At 36.2% G+C, this 19,670-nt stretch overlaps 1 protein-coding gene across 2 annotated transcripts in view; it reads right to left on the bottom strand.

The window, feature by feature from the left end:
- THADA (THADA armadillo repeat containing) overlaps nucleotides 1–19,670 on the bottom strand; it is a 328,900-nt gene that overhangs the window by 230,853 nt on the left and 78,377 nt on the right. For both annotated transcript variants that reach the window (XM_040224708.1, XM_040224707.1), the window contains 3 exons: nucleotides 18,950–19,063; nucleotides 13,854–13,976; nucleotides 2,141–2,232 (listed from right to left, as the gene is read on the bottom strand). In XM_040224708.1, the coding sequence (XP_040080642.1) occupies nucleotides 2,141–2,232; nucleotides 13,854–13,976; nucleotides 18,950–19,063 (329 nt within the window). The remainder of the gene's footprint in view (nucleotides 1–2,140; nucleotides 2,233–13,853; nucleotides 13,977–18,949; nucleotides 19,064–19,670) is intronic.

Here is a 19,670-nt window from a genome sequence, read left to right on the forward strand (position 1 = left end):
GATCAACTAGAAGAATCATTAAAACAATGGCAAGCTGAAGACACTAAGGTTTTAGAGCGCAAACCTAGCAATGCTGCGAAGAAATAGACTCTTGGAGGGTTAAACAGAGAACAAAAGCCTTGAAAATGTAACGAAATATACCAAGCTTCAGATCACTGAAAGAAAAACTCTTACCAAAACTGCTCATCACATTTTTACAACATTTTAATACCTTCGTTCCACTTGTCAGCTTTACTCAAAACAATTATGTGAATATTCAATTTCCCTCTTTCTAGGAAAGTTATATATTCTGTAACTTTTCCTATTTAAGAGGAATGAACTTATAATGGAGGTTCCCATCAGCATGCTGTGGCAAAGAGATTATAGTAGTGTGGTTTCATTGTGATATTCTTCCACTCTGCTCAGAAGTAGCCTACATAAAATGAATCTTATCATTTTATCCTATACACAGTAAAAGTTGCGACACATCCAAGAATCACTTTTATAAAAAGTAAAAGGGAAAAGAAAAAAGCATTTGAGTTCAGTTTTATATATCAATTTTACTTGTTTGATAACCTCATATCATATTTTATTTATATACTATTTACCATGGCCTTATAATATGACCAAACCATTTTAACCCTTAGCACTTTGTTGAATTATTAACAAAATAAGCAAAGCTAAAAAGAAAAATAACTAGTGACAGGAAGAATTTATTTAGGAACTGGGCCAGACAGTAAAAATTATAATCATTCTTTCAAAAAAATAATGTTATCCTTATTAAAAATACAACTCAGCTAAAAAAAAAAACAAAAAACCTCTCTAGTATTTCCTTAGTATACTCAAGGAATTCACATTTATAACCAATTGCTTTCCATTTAAATATTTACTGAATTTTATGGAATGATAAATAGGGCTTCCCAGTTGGCGCTAGTGGTAAAGAACCCATCTGGCAAGGCAGGAAACGCAAAAGATGTGGGTTCAATACCTGGGTCAGGAAGATCCCTTGGAGGAGGGTGGGGCAACCTACTCCAGTATTCTCGCCTAGAGAATCCCATGGACAGAGGATACAGTCCGTAGGGGCTGCAGAGTCGGACACAACTAAAGCAACTTAGCAGGCATGGGGTGATAAACAGCAATTTAAATGACAATTCAGAACTACCAATAGGTTTCATTAGAATTACTAACAGTGCATCAAACAATTATTTCATGATACTTTCTAATCCTTAAGGCTTAGTTCCACCACAAGAAAATATATTTTAATAAACGAGCTTAAAATGTGAATTAAAAGTTTGATCATCAACTTTTTTTGGCAGGAGAGGAATAGGGCTTGATTTATCTCTAGAGCATCAAGAGAAAGACCACTGGGCCAAATCAGACCCTAAATAGTTACAGGAGGTGATTAAACATGCAGCGACAGTGACATCTAGTGTTAACAACTGCAAGCCAGCAGACTGCCATTAAACCCTCCCAACTGCTAATAAACAACTATTCAAAGCTTCTCTTCTTTAAAAACCAACAAACAGAACTTTTGCCTTGTATCCAAAGATTACTCATAATCAAAGTGTTTCAGTAAGTTTTTTTCCAGACATTAAAAAAAAAATCCTAAGAGAAAAACATCTTAGAGAGTAAGATGACACAGAAGACCTAAAAGTTAAAAGCATTGTTTATTCTGTGTGTCCAGCCCCTTTAACTACTCCCCCTGGCCACAGGTTAATGCAGAAGTAACCTGGGACATGGCCCGATGAGTATACCATAGACATTTAAACTTCCAGTTACTATAAAAGCAAAGATATTGCACAAGCTAGTACTTGATGACACATCAAGAAAAAGTAATTTAGGACATTTCAGGAATACCTGAAGAAGATTAAATCAGAAGCAAAACAAAACAAAAACAACTTTAGCTGCTGCACTGAGAAACAAGCTCTACATTTCAGCCCTTGCTACCTCCAATATTTTTGTCACTTTGAAAGGTCCACTTATTAAACAGTAGATATTTCTGCCTAGAGGCTTACCATTTGGCAGCATAGGTTCATTTACTATAGTATTTTTATAGTTTTATGCTCCAGATCAATCTATAAAAGTAAGCAAAATTCTAAAAATTATTTTTGGCCAGAATGATATTTTGTAAAAAGTAAAGTTAGCATTAGATGAAGCTTACCTATTTTTTTTGGAAAGTTCATCCTTTCCCCTTTTAACTCCAAATATTCTTGTGATCAAGGTACTGAAGAGAAGCGTGGATGAATTTCTCACCTGTGTAAAAATACACAGTACAAGTTAAGAAATATTCATGGCATGAAACCAACATTTACAGTGTTCAAACTAGACATTCAAAACCATTACCCGATTGCCTAGTGTGTGGCTAAAGAAGATATAGTTGTGTTCATAAAATAAGACAATTTTCAATAACTTTATAGCAATTACTTCATTACTATGAAGGACTTCCTCTTAAACTGAGCTCGGCAATCCAATCACATATACACAACATAGCTTTTTCCTATACTTCTTTACAACTACCAATTGTTGCATTATCTCTTTGTACCTGTATCACCAAGTAACCGTTTTTAAAAAAACAAAACCAATAAATTCATTTTTCTACATCATTTCTGATGAATATCCCAAGAAAGAGCTTAGCTCTTTCATTTTCTACAGTCATTTACCTATGAGAAAATACTTATCAGATCTAACTCAATGGATCCACATTATTAATATGGCCAATAAAATACTAATCTGCTTCCCAAACAACGTATCAAGACAGTCTCCTATATCATAAAAATGTCTTGAGTATCAAGGCATATTGTGCTGTGCTTAGTTGCTCAGTAGTGTCTGACTCTCTGGGACTCCATGGACTGTAGCCCAGCAGGCTTCCCTAACCGTGGGGATTCTCCAGACAAGAATACTGGAGTGGGTTGCCATGCCCTCTTCCAAGGGACTTCCCAACCCAGGGATCAACCCAGGTCTCCTGCACTGCAGGTGGACTCCTTACCATCTGAGCTACCAGGGATATTGAAAGTGAAAGTGAAAGTCGGTCAGTCCTGTCTGACTCTTTCAGACATGTCTGACTCTTATAGCAACCCCATCAACTATATAGTCCATGAAATTCTCCAGGCCAGAATACTGCAGTGGGTAGCCTTTTCCTTCTCCAGGGGATCTTCCCAGCCCAGGGATCGAATCCAGGCCTCCTGCATTGCAGGCGGATTCTTTACCAGCTGAGCCACAAGGGAAGCCCTATATCAGGGATATTGGGCTTCCTCAATTACCTTGCCAAATCTGGGTAGAGATGTATAAATATGTACTGACTTTCCTAAGTATGTAAGGTCGTATACTAGCACCATGGAGAATATCCAGAAATAGAAGACACACACTTACTGCTAACACAGAGCTCATATGCTAATCAGAGGAGTTACACAGTGTGTTAAAATAGCAATGTAAGAAGAAAGGTAGGTGACAGTAACAATGTAGGATTTAGAAAACAGCTTCCCGAAACTACTGCAGTAAAGATCACACACTCAAACGCTCACAAAGGCAGTGAGGTACACAGGCGGCAGAGGACTGGGTCTAAGGCAGGCACTATTAAGCTGAAGCTGAAGCTAATGCCCTGAGGAAAATGTAAGCCCGGTGCTGCCAGATCTTCTGCTTTTTCAACAGAAGCCAGAAACCCTAAGTTTTATGTGAATTCTATTTTGAAATGTTGGCAATAAATTAAAGAAAAAAAAAAAAACTGTATTGTGGGAGCCAAATAAAACACAGTTGTGGGCCAGATTTGACGTATCAGCCACCAATGTGTAACCTCTCCTCCAGAAGCACATGACTGACTCAATTTATGTGTGGTAACTCTTGAAATGGACCACAGATACACTGGCACAATTCATACCTTAATTGCAATGAAACTCTAAAACTGGACAAGCTCACTTACATCCCATTCCACAGTTAACAAACATTAATGAAATCCCTGATATCCCCAAACAAGTCACTCTGTCCTGGTACTCTACTGACATCCCCTCTGACCTAGCTCAGGTCTTACCTCTCATCTAGTCTATGGACTTGGTTCCCAAAGACTCCTTAGGTTGAAGATGACTTAGTAAAGTCATCCATGACCCTATCACCTTGAGATGGACAGGTACACACTGCTATATTTAAAATTAACAACCAAAAAGGACCTACTGTGTAGCACAGGGGACTCTGCTCAATCTTATGCTGCAGCCTCGATTGGAAGGGAGTTTGGGGGAGAATAGATACATGTAAATGCATAGCTGAGTCACTCTGTTGTGCTCCTGAAACTACCACAAAATTGTTAATAGGTTACACGCCAATATAAAATTAAAAGTTGGGTTTTGTTTTTTGTTTTTTAAAGAATCACACAAAAGCATAAAACGAAAAGAAAATACACAAACTTCATCTTGCCCTAAACCAAACTTTCTGACAAAGACTGACAGAGGCAGTAAAGTTAAAACAGGACTGCCTGGAGAGGAAAGGGGAAGCCTGAGGAGGCACACTTTATCAAAACTATAGAGGACTGTTTTACAGATTGAATGAGGACCTGCAGAAGGAAAACTCCCTTGTTTGATTCAGTAGGCAGAAGGCAGGAGACACATAATGTCTTTGAGTAATGTTAAGATGGATCAGAAGGATTACCATCCTGATCCATTCACCAATGATAGCCAATGACTATCATTAATTTTTCCAGTAGATACAGCAAATTAGTGGTGTTCTATCATTAATTAGTTACAATTTTTAGAAAAACTACCATTAAAAAAAAAAAAGCTTTCCCTAGTGAGCTATTTGGTCTTTCTGTTATCAGTTAATACAGAATTATTTCCATAAATTTACCACTTTGCAGAATAATGAGTTCATGCCACAGTAATCTTCAAAGGTGACCAAAAGATAAACTTATAAGACATTTAAAAAATTATCCTTTTATTGAGATATAATTCATATATCATAAAATTCACTTATCTTAAAGGGTACTCTTCAGTAATTTTACTATATTCACAAAGTAGAAATGATCATCACTACTTAATTCCAGAACATTTTCATGACTCCAAAATGATACTCTATATACATTAACAGTCATTTCCCGTCTTCCCACTCTAGGCAAGACTTTCTGTCCCTATGGATTTGCCTGTTCTGGACATTTCACACATTCCTGCAACCTTCTATATGTGGCTTTCATTCTTAAGGCTCACCCATGTTGTAGCATTTGTCAGTATGTCATTCCTTCTTATGACTGAATAATATTCCACTTTATGGATATACTACATTAAAAAAATCTGCTCATCATTTGATGAGCACTGGGTTGTTTCCACTTTTTGTCTATCATGGATAATGGTGCTATGAACACTCGTGTACAAGTTTTTGTGTGAATGTGTTTTCACTTTTCTCGGGTATACACCAAGAAATGAACCTGCTGGGCCACGTGGTAACTTTATGTTAACCTTTTGAGAAACTGCCAAAGTGGCAGCACCATTTACACTCTTACCAGCAGTATAAGAGGATTTCATTTTCACCAGTTCTCCAAATCTTCCACAATAGTTGCTATTGTTCATCTTTTAAATTATAGCTATCCTACTGGACATGAAATGGACAGCTCACTAAGGTTTTGACTTGTATTTTCCTGATGCTTTTGACTTGTATTCCTGAATGCTGCTAAATCTTCCCGTTTACTGAGGCCTTCTTTAATTTCTTTAAACAATGGTTTGTAAGTTTCATTGCATAAATAAATCTTTTACTTCTTTTGTTACACGATTCCTAAATATTTTATTTTTGATGTTACTATAAATACATCTGATTTTTGCACACTGATTTTGTGTCCTACAACCTTGCTAAACTTGTTTATTAGCCCTAATTGTGTGTGTATGTGTAAACTTCTTAGGCTTTTCTATATATAAGTGTGATCAAAAATTAAAAATAGTTTTGCATCTTCTTTCCAATCTGGCTGATATTTATTTCTTTTTCTTGCCCAATTCCCCTACTTACAATCTCCAGTACAATGTTGAATAGATGTGACAAGAGTGGATATCTTTGTACTATTCAAAATCTGAGGGTAAAAGCTTTCAGTCTTTTACCATTAAGTACATTGTTAACTATGGATTTTTCATTGATAGCCTTCATGAGATTGAGAAAGTTCCCTTCCATTTCTAGTTTATTACGTGTTTTTAACATGAAATAGTGTTAGATTGGGTCAACTGCTTTTTTGCGTCTGCTTAAATGATCATGTGGTTTTTCGTTCTTTATTCGTATAGCTTATATATTAACTGACTTTCATATGTTGAAGTATATATACTGTTTTTAAAATGTACATATTATTCAACACAGTATTTTTAAAAGTTATTGTAAATGTAGACCAAAATAATTAGCATGAAGACTACATGTTACTTAAGATAGAATAGTGTCCTTGTTTCTATGTGATACTATTAGTAGTTCAAGAGTATCTGTTTTAGGGACCCTTTTTTATTTCCTAGTAGTTCACCCATACTTTCTGTCCCTGTGCATTGCTGTTCAGTCTCTAAGTCGTGTCCACCTCTCTTTGCAACCCTCTGGACTGCAGCATGCCAGGCTTCCCTGTCCTTCACCATCTCCTGCAGTTTGATCAAATTCATGTCCATTGAGTCAGTGATACTATCTAATCATCTCATTCTCTGCTGCCTTCTCCTTTTGCCCTCAAGCTTTCCCAGCATCAGGGTCTTTTCCAATGAGTAAGTTTTCACATCAGATGGCCAAAGTATTAAGTTTCAGCTTCAGCCCTTCCAATGAATATTCAGGACTGATTTCCTTTAGGATTGACAGGTTTGATCTTCTGGCAGTCCAAAGAACTCTCAAGAGTCTTCTTCAGAATCACAGTTTGAAAGCATCAGTTCTTCAGTGCTCAGCTTTCCTTATGGTACAACTCTCACATCCATACAGGACTACTGGAAAAACCATAGCTTTAACTAGGCAGGCCTTTGCCAGCAAAGTGATGTCTCTGCTTTTTAACAGACTGTCTAGGTTTGTCATAGCTTTCCTTTCAAGAAGCAACTATCTTTTAATTTCATGGCTGCAGCCATGATCCATAGTGATTTTGGAGCCCAAGAAAATAAAATCTGTCACTGCTTCCACTTTTTCCCCTTCTATTTGCCAAGAAGTGAAGGGATCAGATGCCATGATCTTAGTTTTTTAAATGCTGGGTTTCAAGCCAGCTTTTTCACGTTCCTCTTTCACCTTTATCAAGACGCTCTTTAGTTCCTCTTGACTTTCTGCCATTAGAGTGGAATCATCTATATATCTGAGGTTGTTGATATTTTTCCCAGCAATCTTGATTCCAGCTTGTGATTCATTCAGCCCAGCATTTTGCATGCTGTATTCTGCATATAAGTTAAATAAGCAGAGTGACAATACACAGCCTTGTCATACTCCTTTCCCAATTTTGAACAAGTTAGTTGTTCTACTTCCAGTTTTTAACTGTTGCTTCTTGGCCTGCACACAGGTTTCTCAGGAGACAGGTAAAGTGATCTGGTACTCCCATCTCTTTAAGAAGTTCCCACAGTTTGCTGTGATCCACACGGTCAAAGGCTTTAGCATAGCACGTCCTTGTTCAGTCTAAAGCTAATGAGGAGGAGAACTAAGAAGTACAATTGAGAAAAAGTTTGTGACTAACTGACAAACTGCATCATCAACTCCTAAAACACTGATAGTAAATACTAACGCGATTCACAGAGGTTAAATCTTAACGTGGGTAATGAAAAAGTTCATATACAGCGATAGCATATTTTGAAAAACTCGCAGCAGGAATGGCAATGAAAACAGTCCTGCTTATTAGCAAGGAAGGACCAAGGAGAATGCAAATTTAAAGGAAAGGAATGACAGAAAAGAGTAAGTCGAGATAAAGTTAGAAATGGACAGAATAGAATGGTTCCCAAATAGCTCTAGCTATAATCAATCCTTATCACAAACAAAATACCAGAAAACCTGTTCCCTTCCTGCCTTCTCCATCACACCCCCAACATATGGCTCAGAGATTTGGTATTTGGCTACAAACTGACAACTGCTACCAAAGCTTTTCCTGAGTACATATGCTTTTTCTTTCCTTTCTAGTATGAAAAAGTTTTCATACAGATTTCTGTGAGATATAGAAGAGCTAGGTTAATGAAAATAAGGTTGCACAAAGCAGTGTGTGTGTGTTTCTGAGTGTGTGTATGTGAAGCATGTATGCCTGTGCACATATCTATGTCTGTGTTAGTCACTCAGTCAAGTCTGACTCTTTGCAACCCCACAGACTGTAGTCCATCGGGCTCCTCTGTCCATGGAATTCTCCAGACAAGAATACTGAAGTGGGTAGCCATTCCCTTCTCTAGAAGATCTTCCTGACCCAGGGATCAAACCAGGGTCTACTGCATTGCAGACAGATTCTTTACTGTTTCAGTCACTAATTCAGTTCAGTTCAGTCGCTCAGTCGTGTCCGACTCTTTACGACCCCATGAATCGCAGCACACCAGGCTTCCCTGTCCATCACCAACTCCCGGAGTTCACTCAGACTCACGTCCATTGAGTCAGTGATGCCATCCAGCCATCTCATCCTCTGTCGTCCCCTTCTCCTCCTGCCCCCAATCCCTCCCAGCATCAGAGTCTTTTCCAATGAGTCAACTCTTTGCATGATGTGGCCAAAGTACTGGAGTTTCAGCTTCAGCATCATTCCTTCCAAAGAAATCCCAGGGCTGATCTCCTTCAGAATGGACTGGTTGGATCTCCTTGCAGTCTAAGGGTCAGTCACTAAGGAAGCCATATATTATACATTTTTCTTATACATTTATATTTTCTTATATAACATGAATTTCTTACATAATAAGAATGCTGCCTTAACAAATATTTAAAAATATGAATGGAGAACCTACCATGTGCAATCACTATGTGGTCTGATCATTTACATACCATGTATCTTCACTCTTCATGGACAGTCATATCCTTGAGGGTGGAATTATGAAATATTTTGTCTAGTGTACACAGTGCCAATTTATCCTAAAAAGAAATCTTTCTGAAAAAATTAAATGGGATTTTGATTCTAATTCACCTTCCATCACTTCTTAGCCATGGACCTTGAAAACAACATCTAAAACTTCAAGTCTCAAATCCCTCATCTGCAATCTAGGAAAACCATACTAGGGTTTCTGGTCCTATGACTAGGGGGAGGGTTAGCCCTGACTGGAATTTGGAGTGACTTTCTTCCAAAGTAACAAGACACTTTTCCCACAACAGGAGAAAAGAGACAGAGCTGCCATACATCACCTATGGGTGAATTAAAGAAAAAGCACTCTTCCTGTGAGTGAATAAAACTCCACGCCATGGCACGTAGTATAATAAGCAGAGCATGGCTGGGTTTCAGCACCACACAGCTCTCAGCCTGGCACACTTGCAGCAACCTCACAACCACCAGAGGGCCTGTAGACAGTGCCAACAGGGGCACAGAGTGCACGGGGCAGCCCTGCTGGGAAGATCTGAAAGGCTCTTTTTTCTTCTCTGAAACCCGCTGCATACTGTAAACCAGAGTTGGCCCAAAGAGATGCAAAGTCAGATGGACCGGATAGTAATATAAACCTGGTGTAGGTCTTGGAAGGACCCTAATGTGGCCTACTCAACAGAGCTTCCAGGCAAACTAAAAAGATGAGTTACCTGTCCAGCAATGAGGATACAGGGAAAGAAGATCAGGCATCTGAACATAAAAAAGGGAATGCCCAGAAATGTCCCTGATTCCAAAACTTGCCTGAAAAATTCTCAGTTTCCATGGGTATACACACCTAGAAAATTACATCTGGTACCTAATTTTTAACTAAACAAGCGTCATCTAACATATGTGTTGAAGATTATCACTTGCCACCACCTTTACTCATATTTCTCTATTCTGAGCCACCATCATCACTTGGCAGAATTATTACAATATCTTCCTGAGTGGTTTTCCACCTCCTCTCACCTTGCAATCAAGACTCCATTTTTCACTCCATCAGTCAAATCCCATCATCCCCCTACTGTGAAACTCTCTCAGGCAGGATTTCTCAACAGCAAGCGTCAAACCTCAGATACCAATGGTGGCTGCGGCTCATTCATCCATTTGCAGACTCGGATGAGACTCCACAGCACGTGGCACTGGATCTGGCTGCTCTGGCAGCTGCCCGAGGGTAGTGCCAACACCTGCTCACATTGTGAACTTTGACCAGGAGAGACAGAGGGTGGGACTGTTTCCAGAGCTGGTAGCTTCACACGGCCTGGCTAGAAGAAACACCATATGACCAGACAACGAGCTCAGTTTTCCTCCAGGTTAACCTGTAAGGCCTGCTTGTTAATGTCTTTTCTCACCTCACTTTCCAACATTCCTGCTGCTTTGGGTTTGTATCATTCAATTAAAAACTTAGCACCTAGGCTATATCTTCAGCTCTGCTTTCTGAGGGACAGGTTAAAACCCTACAAGATAAGTAAGATGTACGTATTCACTACATTTCCTGAAATATGCAAAATGTTTCCCAATAATATCACAGATTCTGGAATCAGACAAATAATAGTTGTGTGTTCTTGGAAAGTTACTTCTCCTCTCTGAAACTTGTTTTTCTTATCTATAAAACAGGGCTTCTAATAATAGAATCTACCTAGCAGGATTATTCCAAGCATTAACTGTGGTAATGTAAATTCTGCCAAGCACAAGGAAAAAAGTCAATGAGACAGTCATTATTATGATTATGTCTTACTTATCCTTGTATTTCTAGTGTTTAACATTTTGCAATAATACATTTCCCCTGGATTTTAAAAATGCCTAATAGGTGGTAAAGATGGAGAGATTTGTGTGGTCTTAATACAAAGATCAAGAATCTGTACAAATATATACATGAATGCTTCTTAGAAAATGTTCCTTTACTGCAAAATTAAAATTAAACTTGTTTTACTTTTTTTTCCCCCCATCTAACCTATCAGGAAAAACAATTAGGTCAAAAGTACAGATGGAGTCACCTTTACGAACAAGATATATTCCTGAGAAGATGTGTACAAGTAAGATTTCTCTAAATTAAACCATATTTCACACACCGTCAGGAAAAAGCACTCTTTAAACACTTTACACAGAATGCTACAGTGAATTGTTTTGTAAAATGAAGACTTCTTCACATTCATTGAGTATGTTGACAGGATACGGGTGTTACCTTAGATCAGGCTCTTATAAGGAAGGAAACATAACAATATGTTAAAGTCAGAGTATGGATCATTATAGCTGTGATGTTTATTTCTTCTGGTAAACAAACAAACTGAATAGAAACAAAAAGATTCCTTTATAACCAGTGTTAAAAGGGAAGATACCTCCCAAATAAAACTATATATAAGCACTTTCTTCCCTGGTGGCTCAGACGGTAAAGCGTCTGTCTACAATGCGGGAGACCTGGGTTCAATCCCTGGTTTGGGAAGATCCCCTGGAGAAGGAAATGACAATCCACTCCAGTTCTATTGCCTGGAAAATCCCATGGACAGAGGAGCCTGGTAGGCTACAGTCCATGGGGTCGCAAAGAGTCGGACATGACTGAGCGACTTCACTTCACTTCACTAAGCACTTACATATATTTGTGCAGACTGTTAAGGGTATATGTGAGTACTACACACATGTAAAAGCCATATAAAAAAAGAGAGAGAACATATTGGAATAATAAAAATTATTATATCTGTACGGTAAACAGGTGACTTCTCCTTTTATGCTTTTATTTTCAAACTTTCTGCAGTGCACATGTGTTACTGTTTAAAAGGTCTTTTCAGAAGACTTTTCCAAAAAAATGATTCATTCATTTCTAATACTTTTAGTTTTGCCAGTTGGAAAAGTCGCTGGGTTTCACTCTCTGGAAGGCCTTTCACAGAGAACATTTGTCTGTTCTTGCGGAATGAATGGAGTAAAGAAAACAATACTGGGATTTCTGGCAATCAGTTTTATGATCTCTACTCTTCCTGACGGTCAAGCCACATTCCTACCTACCTCTCCTGACCATATACAGGTACTGCTCTGTTTTCCTGTAAATGCAAAAGGTAAACACCATGTCCTCAGGAGTAGTTAGGCAATGCTCCTAGGCAGGATTGCAGATATTTACCTTTCTTACAGGAAGACGTACAGTTTTCCAGGCAACAGTTGGCAACCCTGAGGATTCCTCTTTACACTGGGAGTCTGTGCCCCAGGCTATACTGCAATATACTGACTCTCAATTAGAGGCTCATCAGAGAGTCATGAAATGGTTTGTGCAGCTCACTGATTGGGAAGTCTGCCTTTCTAGTAAATTCTCTTATTCTTCAGATCTAGCTTCTTTTCTCCTCTCCCTTTACCAATCTTTTCTTTTTTTTTCTAATGACACAGTCAAGTGCCTACAAACCACAGGTTAGTGTCCTTTATTCCAAAAGGCACAATGATGTAGGAAAACAATAAAATCATGGTGTTTTCTCTAGTCATAAAAAAAAGTTAAAGTTTACTTTCTTAAATCCAACAATTATATTAGGTATTACCAACAATCTTATAATTCTCAATCAAAAAGTTTTTGGATATATTGCAAAAAAATAAAACAAAATAAGTGAGTCAACATTTAACCTCCGTTTTAACCTTTTGTGATTGTTTTTTTTCACCTTTTGATAGAGTATATTTCCAGCATTCACTCAACACACTGATACCCAGGGCCTACAACATCCAAAAGAAAGACACATTCAGATACTAAGAGTTGTTCTGCTTCCAGCTCAACATCAAGCGGAAATCAAAACATCAAATGAGATATCACTTCATACTTGTTAAGATGTCTATTACCAAAAAACCAGAAAATAACAAGTGCTGATGAGGATGTGAAGAAACTGAAACTCTTGTGAACTGTTGATGGGAGTATAAAACAGTGCTGCCACACAGTTCCTCAAAAACTTAGACACAGAATTAGTATATGATATATGCAAATGCCTTGAAAACAGGGACTCAGACAGTTACTTGTACACCAATGCAAGTGTACAAGCTCATTACAACGTTATTCACAACAGCCAAAGAGAAACAGTTTAAATGTTCATCAACAGGTGAATGAATAAACAAAATGTCATATATCCACACAATGGTATTTCATTCAGCCTTAAAAAAGAATGAAATTATGATACATGCTACAACATGGATGAACCCTGAAAACACCACGCTAAATGAAATAATCCAGACACAAAGGACAAATATTATATGATTCTACTTACATAAGGTACCTAGAATAGGCAAATTCACAGAGACAAAAAGTAGAACAGAGACTACCAGGGGTTGGGAGGAAGATGGTGGAGGAGAGTTATTATCCAACGAGTACAGAGCTTCTGTTTGGAATGATGAAAAAGCTCTGATAATGGAGTGGTAATGACTGTGCAACATTGTGAATGTAATTAATACCACTGAAATGTATAGTTAAAAATGGTTTTAGTGTTTTTTTAAAAAAAAATTGACAGTTTAAACAAAAATAATAACAATGTAGTGTGCATTTACAATATAACATAAAAGCAAAATCTATCATAAGAGCACAAAGACTGGGAGGAGAGAAATGGGAGTACATGTTGCTAAGTTCTTAAACTTTAAAGGAAATGGTAAAATATTACTTGAGGACAGACTACGATGTTGAAGATATATATTAATACTATAAACTCTAAAGCAAACACTAAAATAATAAAACAAAGAGTTATGGCTAATCAGCCAATAGAGGAGACAGACTGTAACTATAAAATACCAAGGGTCAAATTGTAGCTTGACCCAAGGATTTATCCCTTGGAGTAACTCCTTAACAAAATGCAGTATGTATTTTTTATCATTCAGTGAAAGGTTAGTTTATTAAAATCTACTCATGAGCATAATTAAGTCAATGAAAAGAAATGGCAAATGCACTTACTGCCCAGACTGGAGATGTAAAGCCCAGAATCGCTGCCTTAGTTCCATCAGCAACATAAGGGATAATGATTTCTCCCAGACGCGTATCTCTGAACAAGGCTCTAAGGATATTTAAAGCATGAACCTAGAATAAAAAGTTCAAAATTAGTTGTAGGCTGAAGACCTGTATATATCCAGTAGCATAACCTCCAAACAAAAAACTTAACAAATTACAGGAAGAAATGAATAATTCACAAATAAAATTGATTTTTAATAAAACATGCCTAATAATTGATCAATTTTTTAAAGTTAGCAAGATTTGAACAATGCAATACAAAAGCTTGATCCAATGGACCTATGTAAAATCCTATACCTAGGAAATAGAGGCAATACATTCTCTTTAAGCACACATGAAACATTTATTTTTAAAATGACCTCAAACCTACCACAAGCAAAGCCTCAACAAACACTAAAAAGATTAATTTCTTACAGATTATGCTCTGATCATAGTGGGTTTCCTTACATACTTTAAAAACGGACACATTTTAAAGCATGGTCAAAGAAAACAAATATTTACAGGTGGACCGCAATAAAGATGCTACACATTGACACTTGTGTGATGCATTTAAGTGGAATCTAAAAGAAATATACACCTTAAATGCATCTATTAAAAAAAAACTATTATATATAGAAAGGATATAAACAAGGTCCTACTGTATAGCACAGGAAACTATGATCAATATCCTATGATAAACCATAACAGGAAAGAAAACAAGAAACTATATATATATAAAACTGAATCACCTTGTTATACAGCAGAAATAAATAAAACCTTGTAGATCAGCTATAATTTTTAAAAATTGGAAAATATGTCCAATTAAGACAATAGAGAAAGAACAATAAACTCAAAATAGAAAATGAAAATTTAAAAGATTCGAAAATTTTTTAAAAATGACTTAACTATGAGCATTAACAAAACCAAAAGATGATTCTTTGAAATGGAAACAAATCATGAGACTAACCAAGAAGAGAGAGAAGAAAATAAACACTGCCATGAATACTAAAGAGGACATGGCTAAAGGTACATCAGAGTTAAAAAAACAAAATGTACATCAGAGTTACAAACATACATCAGTTATTAACTGACTAGTTTCCTAGTCAGAAAAATTAAGGGCAAAATAAACAATTTTCTAGAAAGCAGAACTAATCAAGCCAAATTCAAGGAGAAATGGAAAAGCTATAGAGATACTACCATTATATAAAGAAAAACAATAGTTAAAATCTCACTCATAGACCAAAACAAAAGCAAGACACCAAACCCAACAAAATAACACACACATTCATACACACAAAAGACCCACGTGATTTTATGGATGAATTCTACCAAATATTCAAAGAATAGATAATTCCAATCTTACTTAAACCATTAAGAGAAATGCCCAAGTTTGTTTCATCAGCCCAGTACAGGCTGGCTATCAAAATAAGCTATGGACTTAAAAATAAAATAAAATAAAAAAAGAGGTAGGGACAACTACTTTGAGAAATGGTATCTATTAAAGGCTCAACATATACATACCCAATAACCACTCCTAAGTATCTATTCCAAAGAAATGTACATATATGTTGACCATTAAGCATGTAAAAGAATGTTCTTAAAAGCACTGTTCTTAATTACTTCAAATTTAAAACTATCCAAATGTTCAAAACAGAATGGATGAACAAATTATATACTGAAAAGTGAAGGTATTAGTCTCTCTGTCGTGTCCGATCTTTGTGACCTCATGGTCTGTAGCCTGCCAGGCTCCTCTGTCCACAGAATTCTTCAGGCAGGAATACTGGAGTGGGTTGCCATTTCCTTCTCCAGGGGATCTTCTCAACCCAGGGATCGAACCTGGGTCTCCTGCACTGCAGGCAGATTCTTTACCAACTGAGCCACTAGAGAAGTTCAAATTACATACTACTACATAGCAATGAAAATGAATAATTCAGAACATGTATGATAGCATAAACAAAATGTCAAAAGAAATTCTACCAAAAGAGTATAGAATGTATGGCTACATTCAGAAGAAATTTTTAAAAAAACAGGTAAACCTAAGGTGTTAAAACTAAGTTAGTGGTTGTACTTGGGGGAAAGGTGCTGATTAGAAGGCAGTATGAGTGGGCTTTCAAGTGCTAAAATGTTTCACTTCTTGCTGAAGTGTGTTCACTGTGTGAAACTTTGTGGAGGCAAACATTATTTGTACACATCTCTGTATGCTTAGTATAATTCAACAAAAAACTTTCACATGAAAAAAGGACAGATACAGCATGAAAAAGGAAAAGCACAGGTTAATATCAGTTTCAAATCCAGTGAAAATATGTGAAATAAATTTTTTTCAAATTTTTAAGTGAATCTAGCAACGTGTAAAAAAATTTGCCATTTCAAAGTTAGGAGTTCATTGTCTTATTGCAAAGGTCATATTATAATTCATGATATTTGCAAATTCTAGAAGAAAACAATTATCTCAAAAATGCTTAAAAGCATTCAATAAAATCTAATTTCCTTGAAAAGAGGAAACCTACAGCAAATATCAGAAACAACCCAAGGATGCTGGCTATCTCTATTTCTATACAAAACTGTTACTACAAGTGCCACCCAGAAGATTAAGAAAACTGTTTTAAAGAATCAGGAAAGTAAAGCAAATTTAGTATTACTTATGAAGGATATGATTATCTATAAAGAAAATTCATGGAATTTACAGATAAGTCATTAGCTGTATTACAGGTAGGTGACTGAACATTTCACAAAAGATCTGTAAGACTTTTATGGAAAATTATTTTTTAATGTAATGAAAAACATTAAGAAAGATCTGAATAAATGGAGATATAAAGCCATGTGCATGAACTGAATCAAAAAAAGAAGTCATTTTTCCCAAATAATAAATTTAAATTCCAACCAAAATTCAAAAGGGCTTTCTGGGTGAACTTAACAAGCTGATTCTAAAACTTTTATGGCAGAGCAATGGGACAAGTACTGCCAAGGTAATTCCAAAGGGGGGGAAAAAAAGGAGATTCATTCTATCAGATATCGAAGCTCATTTTAAAAAATACAGTAAATAAAATAGTGATTTAGGACAGACTAACATAATAGAGCACAGAAACAGACACATATGTGGACAGAAATAGTATATGAGATAAATGGTGTTAGTACAACAGTACAAGAGAAAAGGGTGTATTATATAAAGAAAATATGAAATATCTTTCTGACTTCGTTATGGAAGGCTTTCTAAAACAATATCCAAATGCACAAACCACAAGGGCTGATATATTCCATTTTATTAAAATTTAAAACTTCTGGGCAATAACAGAATAATAAGCAAAGTGAAAAGAAGCAATAGACTGAGAGAAGATGTGTAATTCAAATAACCAAAAAGGAAAAAAAATCAGGAAAATAATTTTAAAACAACAAAAAAAAAACCAACTCCTGCCAGACAAAGACAACCAAATTAAAGGTAGGCAGTCTTTAAAAAGGCAATTCACAGAGGCTATCCAAAAGACTAATAAATATATGGAGAGATGGTAAAGCTATCAGTTGACAGAGAAATACAAATAAAACTGGAGAACACAATAATTTCACACCAAGCAGAAAAGAAAACGTTTATATACAGTGAAACTCTGCTCAGAAATTAAAATGAACTTGGAGCTCACTAACCTTAAAATATGTTGATTGGAAAAAACCCAAAATAAAACAATGTGTAGATAACATAATTCATATTCAAAGAGAAAAAAAAAGCTCTTAAAGAATGAAAAACATGCATGAAATTTTTCATTTAGTGATTTATAGCTGAGAAGGAAAAAAGGGAAATAGAATATGGAGGCATCTAGAGTGTATTCAATCTATAATGTTTTACTTCTTAAACTTGGAATTGGTTTTATGGATGTTGCTTAGTCACCATACATTTTTATGTGCTGAAATATTTCAGATACATTAAAAAATATAGAGAAATAAACCATGGGAGAAGAGTAGCAACGTAAATCATCTAACACCTAGAAGACTGGTCAGAGATAAAATGTTAAATTTTTACTGATTTAGTAAAAATGATCACTAATGGCTTTGAAGCCAAGTAAGGTAATAATTCAAAGCACTCTTAAAAATCAAATTCCACTATTTTCAGATGTTCTTATTAAACAATAGTATTTTTCTAACTGATAGTCTAAAAGTGGAACCAGTTATATTTTTCACATTTTAGGGGGAAAAAAAATCTTAAAGTGATTTCAGATCATTTCTGAAAGATGATCTGTAACTTTTCATTTAAAACTTTTAAAGAATTTTTACATCATACAGTCACAGGCCACTATGTGAAGTGTATTAATAAACCCTATCCTTTCCCACTGGTCCACATTCTGGCCCATGGGCTTCCCTTTAATACCTCCCACAGGCTCTGACATAAAACCATATGTACTTGACTTACTGTACTTGACTGTAAACTTCAGCTCTCAATCTGTTCTCTACCTAACATGGGCCCCCACCAGGTGGGCAGGAACATCCTACTACAAGGCATTGGCTGAGAAACCCTAGACAAGAAGTTTCTGACAGGTGTGTACTACCATGAAGTGGGGCGGAACTGTGAGGGACACTTAACCCAACTTCATACACACAAATAAGTATATACTTAATCCAATGTTAGCAGTGACAAAAAAGGACTAAGAATTAGCTAAAATTAAAATATGAATATACCAAAAAGCCAGACACTACATTTTAGGGGAAGACCCAACTGCTAAATTTTAAAATATACATCAACTCAAAAAAGCACACACGAAATCTGAAAATGATAGCACATGCATTTTTAAATTTTTAGATACAATTGTAATATTGTAAAATACCTTGCCTAAATCGAATGTTTTCACTAGAGTTAAAAAACAGACCATCTTGGTTAATCTATACCAACTAAAGCAATGGTTTATTTTGTGGACTAGAAAAACCAAACCAAAAACAATCCTCTCCAAATAAGCTTCAAATGTCTGTCTTATCTTCAAGGGCTCTGTATCTTTGACAGATTTTTAAAATTTTCTTTTTAAGTACAGCAGAGATTTAAAACCACTGACTTCCTAGCAGAGTTCCTGTATTTCCATCATTACCTTGGGGACTGTGCTTTGTGAGTCATCTGTAGGTCCAGCCAAAGAGATTAACTCTTTCATTGTTATTTTCAACAAATCCATTTTGCCTTTCTTAGGTTCAGATGCCAACAATGCCTATGGAAAAACAAAAAAGAAATTATCAGGACTATTATTTTATATACACCTGACTGCTATTCCCCAGAATGGATTCCTCAGTGGGGTGTTAAGTAAGTTAATAAAGCTGTGTGGCCTTGAACAAGCAGCTTAACCTCTCCATCCCTCTGATACTTCACCTGTAAAATCAGGTGGTGATATTACAGAATCTCTATGGTTACCTCCAGTTTGGCTTGTTGATTATGTAATACTAAGAGGCTGAAAACAGCTCCTGTTGACAACTCTTCTAGGACCATAACTGGGTGGCAGGTCTCAGATACAATAAGTTTTAATTATCCAACAAGAAACTTCCCTTTACTTGAAAAACAAAAAAACCTCTGGATTAAATTTCTTGTAAGGATGTGGAAACTCCCTGGAGATAGATCAGTTATTCAATTCTTCATAAGAGGACTGGAGGCTGGAGGACTCTCAAACTGTAGCACTGGAAACTCCATGGGACAAAAGGAAACACTATGAACTTCAAAGAAGTCCTATATTTGAACGTTCAAGAGTTGCTTACTCTCTACCATTCTGATAAACATAAAAATAGTAGTATCAAACCACTTGAGGCAATAAAAAGGAGTAAGTA

Source organism: Oryx dammah, unplaced genomic scaffold, assembly GCF_014754425.2.
Source record: "Oryx dammah isolate SB20612 unplaced genomic scaffold, SCBI_Odam_1.1 HiC_scaffold_25, whole genome shotgun sequence".
In the NCBI taxonomy this organism is placed as follows: domain Eukaryota; kingdom Metazoa; phylum Chordata; class Mammalia; order Artiodactyla; family Bovidae; genus Oryx; species Oryx dammah.